Genomic DNA, 12,396 nt, shown 5'->3' with positions numbered 1-12,396 from the left:
AAATTGTTTTTAAATCCCTCGGGGCGAAACCGTCAGGGGAATGTGGGGGGGTTATGGGAAGAAAAGAGAAATAGAGAAGAAAGGGCGGAAACAGCGGTAGCCATGGCGTCAGCTGTTTTGTCTCATTCCGCTTTCTTTATTTCTCACCCGGAAGCTCCGATTCCGATATTCGTCTGATGTGCACACCCTTTTTGCTATTCTCTCTCACAGATATACATTTATTCCCTTATAAGTGCATCGATGGCATGGTAAGTGCAAGTAAAGTGTTTTTTTTTGGAGAAGCAACAAAATTTGACAAGATTCGAATTCATTTTCAAAACAACCAGAAACTACGAAATTCTTTTAATCGATTATATCGGAAGAGGAATAAAAGAAAAACACTATTCCATTACTTGTCTTGGTTTGACATCGCATCATCAGGCCGAGTTATGAAGGATATCTCTAGGACGTTACAAACAACTGTGAGGTATTAAAAAGCTTGGATGCTTTGCAAATTAAATTTATACCACAAAAAATTAAAATAATGTATTTTGATATGTTATTTTTAACCATGAATGAAATTTTACATCACATCAAAAAACCAAGTCAACGATTTGTTAAAATTCGACAAATTTTGCTTCGTGTTGACACGAAGGTACACCCTGATGTTTAGGAGACAGTTTAACATAATCTACAGGGAATTTTGTTTTCCATCTCATAAGCATAATTCTTAAATTAACACCAAGATGGACCCGGATGTCGAGGAGTCAGTTGAACATCTTCATCTGGGGATTTTTGGTTTTATTATACAATCCTAACTGCAAATGAACATCAAGGTAAATCCGGATATGCAGGAAACTGTAATTCTCTAAAGATCAGGTTCACTTGACTCCTTGACATCATTGTCTAGCTCGGTGTTTATCTAGAACTATGATTATTATTCAATCGAAACCAAAATTCCCTGAAGATGATGTTAATATACTTACAGGGCTCGGATCGACTTTAAGACCCAAAAAAAGTCGCTTTAGTCGCATAAATTCACAACAAAAGTCGAAAAAAGTCGCGTGAAATTTTAGAAAACACGAGAAAAAAGTGGCATGAAAACAATACATTTCTTATATAAATACCTTAAATTGATTTTTGCAACTATTTTTTTAATTTTTCAGTGAATTTTTGAATGGGACTACCTTGGGGCCACTTTTTTTAAAGCAAAATTTAAGCTGTTTTTCCAAAGTCGTCTAAGATTTATTCTCCTTAGTAAAATAAAAAGGTTTTTGCTAAAAAGTTAGCTAAAGAGATTCAATTTCAGGGCATATATTTTTAATTATGTTATATAATACCGTTTAGGAATTACAGTCGTTCAAAAAATGGGTGGCCCCTTACCCTAGTTTTTTTTATTTGCAATGAGACACAAAAATAATTATTTCTTTTGTTTTTATAACATCTTTGTCAATATAAGTAAAAATACTACATCTGAGCGAATAACTGACGAAGGAACGTAGTTTTTTTTATTTATGAAGATATCGATTGCTCCGAGTCGAAGACTCGGAGTGATCGATTTCTTCATGTTTTATAACAATTTTTTATAAGTTGTTTAATTTCAAAAAGGTTTGAATTTGAAATTTTTGAAAATCTTAATTCCTATATGAAAAAATAATAATAATTAAATATTTATTAAAAAAAGAAGTTATTGAATAATTTAAAAGAAATTCGTAAATAAATGAAACAGAACATTTTTTTAAGTAATTTTTTTTCATTCTTTTCTAAAAATTTAAAAATTTTCAATTAAAATTTGTCATTGACTAATAGAAGTTTTAAACATTTTTTTCATTTATTTTTTAAAAACTTTGATTATTCCCCAAATGTCATTTGACCGAACTGTCATTTTACCGAATTGCATTTATCCGAACTGTTATTTTAACGAAATGTCACTTTTGCGAATCGACATATTTACGAATTGTCACTTTTGCGAAATATCATTTTTACGAATTGTCATTTTTACGAATCGTTATTGTTCCGAAATGTAATTTTTTCGAATTGTCATTTTTACGAAATGTCACTTTTGCAAATCGACATTTTTACGAATTGTTACTTTTGCGAATATTGATATTTGCGAAATATCATTTTTACGAATTGTCATTTATGCGAACTGCCATTTTTTTGAATTGTCATTTTTACGAAATGTCACTATTGCGAATTGTCATTTATGCGAACTGACATTTTTTCGAATTGTCATTTTTACGAAATGACAATTCGTAACAGTGACATTTCGTAAAAATTACAATTTGAAAAAATGTCAGTTTGCATAAATGATAATTTGCAAAAGTGACAATTCGTAAAAATGTCGATTCGCAAAAATGACAATTGGAAAAAATGTCAGTTCGCATAAATGACAATTCGTAAAAATGATATTTCGCAAAAATGACTTTTCCCAAAAGTGACAATTCGTAAAAATGACGATTTGCAAAAATGATATTTCGTAAAAATGGCAATTCGTAAAAATGATATTTCGCAAAAGTGACAATTCGCAAAAATGACGATTCTCAAAAGTGACATTTCGTTAAAATAACAGTTCGAATAAATGCAATTCGGTAAAATGACACTTCGGTCAAATGACATTTGCGGGAAATAATCATGCGCCTCATATGGCGGACGAAAAAATTTAAAAATCACATGGATTGCCTTGAAATTTGTTACTCAGGAGTTTTTTAGGGTCGCTAATTACCAATTTAATGTCAGATTTGCAAAACTTCTGAAAATTTAAAATAGGGAATTCAATATAGTGGAAGAAATAATTTTAAAATCACTCAGATTTTCTTAAAATTTGTCAGTTTGAGGTTTTTGGAATTTCTAATAACGAATCTATAATGTCAATTTTGCCAAATTTTCAAAATTCAAAATGTCGGCTACAACATGGCGGACCAAAAATTAAAAATCACTTGGAATGACTTGAAACTTGTCACGAGGGAGTTTTTGGGGTCGCTGATTATGAATATAATGACAAATTTGCAAAATTTAAACCATTTTAACTGATGGATCTAATATGGCGGACGAAAATACTAAAATTCACGCAGATTTTGCTTGAAACTTGTTTCTCGTGGGATATTTGATTCGTAATCAGCGACCGAAATGAAAAAGCCCCGAATGACAAATTTCAAAGTCATTCCAAGTGATTTTTAATTTTTGGTCCGCCATGTTGTAGCCGCCATTTTGAATTTTTAAAATTATAAATTCTGACCCCGGATTTACAATAACCCTTCTATGGAATCAATTTCTCATCTATCCGAATCGATTTTTCTTCCATTAGAAACTGATTGGTTCGTTAACAAAGTTTTAGAAGTATCATCAGTATATATCCGTGGTTTAATTTGAAAATTGTATCGCAATACTTACATGCAATTTCACAGGCTGTAATTCATATAAAAAAAAGGAAGGAATTTGAAAGAAGATGAGAAAAGGAATGGAAAAGGTAACAGAAGTGAACAGAAGTGAACAAAAGCGCGTTTGTAACGAAGCGCGCACGCAGTTTTGGGGGTGAGAAGAACGATGGAGGGAAAAGATTCAAAGAGGGATGAAAACGAGAATACGATTGGTTTGTGAAGGTCGCCATTCGCGAGGGGGGTTGCCACTGTTTGGAGTCTGCGGGGGGCGAAACTCGCGACTGCGCCGTTCCTTGACCCTGTGTGCTTGTCCCTTTTTCACCAAGCGAAGAAGGATAGGAGAAACGTCACTAACGCGCCGGCAAACTCGTGCCACCAACCTTCGTTGGAACCAACCCCCGCTCAAGCTTGACGGACGCCACACTGCGACGCCCTACGTTTCCCTTATCGCCGACGCCCTCCAAAAGAAACGATTCCAACCTTTCTTACATTTTTTTTTTTTATTTTTACTTATCTTTCTTTCAAATTTCGCCTATCTTCTTTTAATTAAAGAAATAGCAGATTAAAGTAGATACAAAATCAAAATGCTAATGAATTAACTATCATTGTTATGATATTAAATGTTTTGGTATTTTTTATCGATTCTAGGCCAGATACAGGAATATTTGTTTTTATAACTATTTATTAGTCATTGCAGCTTGAGGGTTGTTGGCAATGGGTGAGAGGGTCGACAGACGATGGTACACTTAAAAAGTTATTTACGGCGCAATTTCGCCTAACATTTTGGGTTGAGGCAGGTCGCCACAAAGCGTGTGCGTGTGTGAAAGAGAGAGAGAGAGAGAGAGAGAGAGCTGTTTGATATGTTTATGACCGTTTTCAGGCAAGGTTGATAACACCGTAACGGGAGCAGATCAGAGAGGGGGTGACAACTTCCACAGACGAGGATAACTGTCAGGGGCAGTCGTTGCCATATACGAGCTTGAATATGGGGAGCGACGAACGAAACTCGATCCAATCACGGAACCGTGACCCGGTCGCGTGATTTATCGACATTTTTCACTTTTTCTTTCTCAATATGCTTTCACATCCTTTGAAATGCAAATTCATTCGAAAAAAAAATGCAATGCCGTGCCTCAACATTCAGCTTCATAATTATAAGGAAATTAAATTAGTTTCAATTATTTGTGTAAAATATTGCATTTTATCAAATCCCATTACTTGTTTTCATTTCTTGTTATATTCTGGAAAAGGGAGAAAAAAAAAGTTTTTTAATGTCTCTGCATCACTGATAACTCGTTGCTTGGTTTATCCCTCAGAACGTTATCGCAACAGCCAATCCAGTAAGTCGGTACAGTCACGAGCCGGGCAATGTATTCAATTCCATAGTAATACATATCTCTATTTGCCTCGGTATATGCCGATATATACTGTAAGCAGCTAGCAAAAAATAAACCGGCGCACAGCCTGCTTCGAGGGGAGTAAAGTAAGGAATGCTCAGGTATATAGTAGATGTCTGATTAATTCCCATTGAGAATGTCTTTATTGTATTAATTCCGAGCACTGTAACAGCGGCCGAGATAAGCACTCGCGACTTCACTTGGTGCACAAAGGCAGATATGGTACCACTGATATACAATACATATGCCTACATATACCCATAAATATCTTCACCTTATGTATACCTCGATCTCAGGGACATAATACGTGTATATTTATAACATTATCAGATGTATATATATATATACATACATTTATCGATCTCTGAAACTGGAGACTCACTCTCAAGGACGATCCCTCCATTAATATCTCTGGATATTGTTCTACCCTTTTTCTCTTAGAAAATAACCACACTGTATGAGAAAATTCTTTATTAAAAAATAAAATTGTTACCTCGATTGATACGTGGTTCAAATCTTCAAACTAGTACTGCTAGTGCACTGAAGAATTCTTCAAAATCTTCAAATCTTCAAACTAGCAGTGCTAGTGCATTGAAGAAATCTTCAAACTAGCAGTGCTAGTGCACTGAAGAAATCTTCAAAACACAAAAAATTTAATGTACATATTCCCAAAGTGGTAAAAGAATATGGATTAAAATAATACAGGGTTGCCACAAAAATTAAAATTTCTTTTTCCCCTCACTTTTCCCTGATTTCCAGAAAGAACTTTGACTTTCTCCCTGACCCTAAAGAATATTCTGATTCACTCTAAAATAATTATTAGACACTGAGAAGAATTTTCTGATACATTAATTTAAGAATTTCTTCCCCCACGTGATACGATTCTACGGAAATCGCTCTACGGAAATTCCGTATGGAATTAAGTAATGAATTCCGTGTGGAAATCCGTAAAAATTTCCGTACGAAAATTTTGCAAATATTCCACATATTGTATATTTTTGTAGAGATTTCGATAACTTTAAAAAAAAATCTGTTAAATTGTTACCAACTCCAATTGAGCGTTTCGGTGCAATAATCGGTCTTGCCTCATAGCATTTTGCCGGCGCAAGACCGATTATTGCACCGAAACGCTCAATTGGATTTGGTAACAGTTTAACATTTTTTTTATCAGCTAAGAATTTTTTTCCATGTAAAATTAATAAAGAAAATATTAAAAATTAAAAAAATGTAATAAGCAAATATTAAAAATTATAAAAAAACTATTACCAACTTCAATTGGAGTTGGTACTATTTTAACAGTTTTTTATCATCTAAGAATTTTTTTCCGTGTAAACTTAATAAAATAAATTGAAAATTAAAAAAATAGAATAATAAGAAAATACTATTATAAAGTATAAAAAACTATTACCAGCTTTAATAAGAGTTGGTACCAGTTTAACAGTTTTTTTTTAAAGTTATCTAAAACTCTACAAAAATATACAATGTGGAATATTTGCAAAATTTCCGTACGGAAATTTTTACGGAATTTCGTACGGAATTCTTTATGGAATTCCATGCGGAACTTCCGTAGAATCATTTCACGTGGGTCAATTGTAAGATTATTCAAAAACATCAATAGTTTTATTTAAAATAAATATTTTTTTTTCATTAGGATTAAGATTTTCAAATATTTCAAATTCAAACCTTTTCAAATTGAACAACAAAAAGCAACAAAAGCATCTTTTCTTTTTTCTTTTTTAGTTTAAGTATTTCTTGAATTTTGTAATAAATGGCATTGCCCGTGTATATATTGAAAAAATAAAATAAAAATAAAACATAAAGAAATGGATCACTCCGAGTCGAAGACTTTATGTTTTATAATAATTAAAGATGACCGAGTGACAAATTCATTTTATTTTATTATTTTAAGAATATTGTTACTGTAATTTCTTCAAAATTATTTTCATCATTTCATATTTAAATATTATTTTCTACAATTTTCAAATAAAATTCTTCTTTAAATCAATTACATCAATTTCTATTCATTTAAACTTTTTCAAAAAAAAATTAATTCTACAAAATTGTTAATTAAAAGTACGAGAAATAATAATTGAATTCTACGAGAATTCAATTATTTAAATACAAAAATAAATAATTTATTTAATAAATTGAATGTTTCTTAAAATTTAATTTTTACGAAGAATTTTATTGACAACTTTTGAAAATTAGAAAAAAATTTTCCATTTTACAACTTTTGAAAATATTTAATTTCCTTTAAGGAATTTAATGTAAAATTTTACCGAACTTTATTAAATTAGAGAATTCTATAACAATTTTTGAAAATAATTGAAAACTTTTTAAAGAATTTTTTTTAAACTTTTGAAAATAATTGAATTTCTGAGAAGAATAAATTTAAATAATAATTTTTGAAAACAATTGCATTCATGCAAGGAAGTTTATTAAATTTTCTTAAAATAATTGAAATTTTGCCAAGAATTTTATTAAAATTTTTGACAATAAATTTAATTCTTGAGAAGATCTTCGCTATCTATTTATAAAGATAATTGAAATTTTGACAAGAATTTTTAAAAAATTTTGAAAATAATTTAATTTCTGCAAAGTTTTTTATTACTTTTCAAAAGAATTGAATTCTTCCTGATGAATTTTAATATTTATCAAAATAATTGAATTTTGGAAAAGAATTTTATTCAAATTCCTTAAAATAATTGATTTTATGGGAAGAATTTTCTTGTTTATCAAACTAATTTAATTCTTTTGCAGAGTTACTTGAAAATTTTTGAAAATAATTCATTTTTTGCGACGAATTAAATGTTATTTATGAAAATATTTGAATTATAGCAACGAATTTTATTATTTTATTGAATAATTGAATTTTTCTTAAAATTGAATTCTTTTCTCAAGTTTTAATAAAATTTTTAACAATAATTGCATTTTTCAAGGAATTTATTTAAAGTATTAGAAATCTTTGACATTCTACGATGAAAATTTTTGAAAATAATTTAATTTCTTTGAAGAATTTTATTAGTTTTGAAAATAAATCAAATTTTTTTTTATGAATATTGTTATTTATGAAAATAATTGAATTTTATAGAGAATTTTATTAAAATTCCTAAAAATAATTGTATTTCCATGACGAATTTTGTTATTTATTAAGATAATGGCGTGAAAACTTTTGTAATAATCAAATAATATTACAAAATTAATTTTTGTCAAAGATAGAAAAATTATTTTTAAGGTTTTGTATTGGAATTAGTAGTAGTTTCATAGGTTTATGAGGTAAACATAAAAAGACACCAAAAATGCAGAATTTTCTTATGAATTCTAAAAATTTAATTTTTTCCCGTACTTTGAATAAAAATCCCTGAATTCTCTAAAATCCCTGACCTGTGCCAACTCTGTATTAGATGGAACGGTCTTATTCCAATTTAACTGATGGGTATTAGAGTAAGTTAGAGTATTGCTTCATATCACAAAATGATGATCTGGACTATGCCCGAAGAAAGTATTTAAAAATCATTAGCAAAGTTCGATTGACAAAAAACAAGGAATATTATTTATGAGAGTCAGAGAAGACGAGTGCATACATGGGGTCCCAGTGTGAAAACAGCGGGGGCTGCTTTCTGCCCTATATAGATTTCAGTCGACTCGAGTTCAGGGTCGAGGCATACAGGTGGTCCATAACATAACAGTCACTGCGTTTTATCCGGCAGTAAACCGGCGGCAGGCGCTCAGCTCTATGATTTAATGCTGCATACCCTTCACCGCTACCCCTTTCTATCCTCAACCCCACCCCCGCCTCTTGTACTGACGCCCCTTCTTCAGTCCGGTAACTTCCATCGTGCCTGCACCAACCTGAAGCGTCACGTCATTAAACTACACTTATCATATAGGTTTCGAAACTAAAACACTACACGCTGTACTTTTCGGATATTCGCGATGGGATTTCAGAACGTCTACAACAAAAAGTTTAATTAGATCTTGTTTTTCATTATCCAATATGTAAAGGAAATAGAGTTAAACTAACGGGCGACATTTTTTGTTTAGCCGCAAGAAATTAATATAGTAAAATTACTTCACCGAACGGTAGCTTTAATCGGAACAGTATTAACAAATATGAAATTTAAAAGATTTCTCTTAAAAAACACTTATCTTTTTTAAAGTTTCGCAAGTTGGAAATTTCCATCACCTGAATGGAAGTGTGAGACTTGAGTAACATTTTAGAATCAGTAAAGTGTATAACTCAAGAGGGGGACCCCTTGGAAGCACCACAGAAGCTCCGTAACTCTGTTAATTCATATCTGGAAAGTTAGCTTGAAGGGGTGGATAGGGGGTAAGGTTGAGAGCAGAAAGAGACGGGTTGGGCGTTACAGTTTCAGGGCGAGGGTGGTACTGGTGCTGCGTGTTGGGCCTCAGGGTGTGGGAGAAAGAGAGAGAGAGAGATTGTCGCTGGTACGGGGTAGGTTTCATTGCTGCGCTTCCAGGAATCGATACGCTAGCGGAAACCCAGCGCCACCAACGCTACTACCACTGCGCTACGTTATTGCATCCAATTGGTAGATTTCCCCTTTTACCTTCAAGAGAATTTTTAACCCCAGATTCACGCTAAAACTTTATTTTCAATATTAATCAAATCAGAAGATTGAATTTTTTTAATAGCTTATGTTAACCCAAAAGATGCAAAGATTTGGTAAATTTAGCCTAGGGCAGGAATTGTATGATTGAAACAATAGTTGACGGTCGGTGTGACGTAACGCGTTGGTAGCTGTGTTTCCGCGTGGTTTATGTTATTATATTCGAGATAAGAGGAAACGGAGGGCGGCCGGTTAAAGAGACATCAAAATGACACGCTGCGTTAACTTCTGGCACTTCTCAATGCTAATGTCGTATTCAGCCAAGTGGATGAGCGTCAAACCGTTAGGAAGTTGGATGTCCCTGGTGATTTTCGTAACCGTCGGTGTTCTTTCTTACTTATTCAAATTGTATTCCTCTGCTCAATCTCCACCCATAATTTCCCTCCTTTCTTCTCTAGTGAAACTTCTTTCCGATTCACATACTTCATTTTTATTTATACAAAAATTTATATCTAATAGATAGAATCAAGTATACTCTGGACCGCTAACTAATGCCACCTTTTCTAGCTGAAGCACTATTTAAAATAGAACAAATCGGGAAGGGAATCATTATTTTTACACGCGGTGATAAAAGGGGTTTTGGATCCAAGTTCCATGAAAAATTGTCCGCTGGTAACAATCCTTCCTAGTAAACTAAACTATTTATAAGTCATCAAAATAACTCAGTTTTGATAGTTTGATAGTCTAAGGAGGATTTAAGGGAAAAAAAACAAAAAATAAATCCAGAACTACTCACCGTTGGACGTTATTAACTTCGGTTCCGGTGAGTGAAATGACGACTTACCTGTAACAGAAAAAAACAAAAGATTTAACATACATTACAAACAAATAATATAAAATAATGTTCTAAGAAAAAGGGAAAATATTTATGTAAGTGCAATATTGGTACTGTTAAAGTTGTCTCTTGCTCTATTGAAATGTCCAAAATTCGATGCAGGAAAACGGAAGGGGTTCAAAAATACACAAAGGCAGCTTGCATGTACGTCCGCCACGCCGAAACTATATACAGCGATGCGTTTTGCAAACGTACGCGAGCATACATCATCGTGCGACTAATTTCCGTGATAAATATTTTACGGGTGACCATTACGAGTTGCTAACCCTTCCTCGTGCATACGCACACGTATAAGCACATATATTCCAAACAAATGTGGTTGTATCTGCAAGTGCAGACAATGTGCAAACTGTCTACTAGCTTTATGCCCAATAAAGACTGACGACTTTACAGTAGAAAACGTGCCATCTACTTTACTTTTTTTTCTCCTTTCAAATGTTGATTAAAGTATTCCAAATAATATTATAAGTAGTGATTTTTAGACTGCGACTTCGGCGCTCTTCAAACTTTAGTTTCGAAAGTCAACGCGAAAGTACGCGAAAGTTAATTAAGTTTCGAATCGAAACGAAACTAAATTCATTTTTTAAATTTAGTATTGAGTCGACACGAAACTAAATTGAAAGTAAATTTTTAGTTTAGTTTCGTTTCTCTAGCATCGGTCCTTGCTCTAAATAGCTTAACAATAAGTGGACATATTCTTTTCACGGCTACACTTTCAAACTTCTGTACTAAACTCCAGGTTGCACAGACTTTGTGAGATGATAGTTGATCCTACTCAGTCTCGGCCACATAATTGTCTCGTTGTGCCGTCACGCACCAGATTACATATGTACTAATTTGTTAATTACGTGGCAATGATTGCTCAAATGACCTTATTAACGTTGATACACTCTAAACAAACGCCGTGCCGCACGGACATTCCTAAATGTGCTAATTATTTTTAAACGATGAGTGTAAATTAGTAGATTTCGGCGAAATAAGCTGTTAGTAAATCTCTGCTGCTGGGTTCATGTACTTGAAATAATGGCATGAAACAATCATTTTGAGTGTACCCATTTTATTTTATTGATCATTCATCTCTGCATAAAATTTTGAATAATTCGATAATTGTTTAATTAACGTGTAAATTGAACAGGGTTGCCACAAGTCAGAGAAGTCGGGGAAATTAGAATTGGTCAGGGAAATCAGGGAAAAGTCAGGGATTTTTATTAAAAATACTGGAAAAAACTTGATTTTTAGAATTTATAAGAAAATTCTGAATTTTGGTGTCTTTTTTGTTTGCCTTCATAAACTATGAAATTGACAAGAATTCTAATACAAAACCTTCACATTTTTCTATTTATGACAATAATTTCTTTTTAAATAATTTAATTCTTGAAGTACTATCATAAAATTATTATGTACCTAAAAATTATTTAATGAATAATTTTTCTTAAAAACTTCAAAATTATTGGATTTTAAAAGTGTTGCGTTTACAATCTTCATAAATAGATGAACTTCAAAGGTTTCAATAAAAAACTTAAGAAAATTCCAATTTTTAATGAATTTAAATACAAATTTTAAAAACAACTGATTAACGGAATTCAATTATTTTCAAAAATTTATAAAACTTTTCGTCAAAATTTCAATTATTTTTATGAATAATAAAATTCTTCTCCAAAATTCAATTATTTTTAAAAAAATTTAATAAAATTCTTCTCCAAAATTTAATTATTTATAAAACTTTTCGTCAAAATTTCAATTATTTTTACAAATAATAAAATTCTTCTCCAAGATTCAATTATTTTCAAAAAATTCAATCAAATTCTTGGCAAAATTTCAATTATGTTCAAAAAATTTTTTTACTGTAATTATTTTTAATATCTACTATTTTAATAAAACTTTCCAAAAGAATTCAATTATTTAAACAAAATTTTAATAAAAATTTCACAGGAATTCAATTACCAATTTTTTATAAATTTCTTCGCACCAATTTCATTATTTTTAATTTTTTAATGAAGTTTCTTGAAATAATTCAAATATATTTAGAGAATTCAAAAAAAAATAGTTCTGAGAAATTCAATTACTTCAAAAAATTTAAATAAAATTCTTTTAAAAATGCTATTATTTAAAAAAATTTAACAAAATTCTTTACAAGATTTAGTTAATAAAATTGCAATTTTAATAAAATTCTC

The 12,396-nt window shown here is 31.3% G+C and overlaps 1 protein-coding gene across 3 annotated transcripts in view; it reads right to left on the bottom strand.

Moving 5' to 3' along the window:
• The window catches only part of LOC122505928 (homeobox protein homothorax), a 501,951-nt gene that overhangs the window by 220,389 nt on the left and 269,166 nt on the right, over positions 1–12,396 (bottom strand). For 2 of the 3 annotated variants that reach the window (XM_043617815.1, XM_043617814.1), the window contains exon 9: positions 10,124–10,171. The exons of the other annotated variant lie outside the window; for it this stretch is intronic. In XM_043617815.1, the coding sequence (XP_043473750.1) occupies positions 10,124–10,171 (48 nt within the window). The remainder of the gene's footprint in view (positions 1–10,123; positions 10,172–12,396) is intronic. 3 annotated transcript variants of the gene reach the window in all.

The sequence above is a fragment of the Leptopilina heterotoma genome, unplaced genomic scaffold (assembly GCF_015476425.1).
Source record: "Leptopilina heterotoma isolate Lh14 unplaced genomic scaffold, ASM1547642v1 Lhet_38, whole genome shotgun sequence".
In the NCBI taxonomy this organism is placed as follows: domain Eukaryota; kingdom Metazoa; phylum Arthropoda; class Insecta; order Hymenoptera; family Figitidae; genus Leptopilina; species Leptopilina heterotoma.
This window is presented reverse-complemented; position numbering and strand designations above follow the sequence as displayed.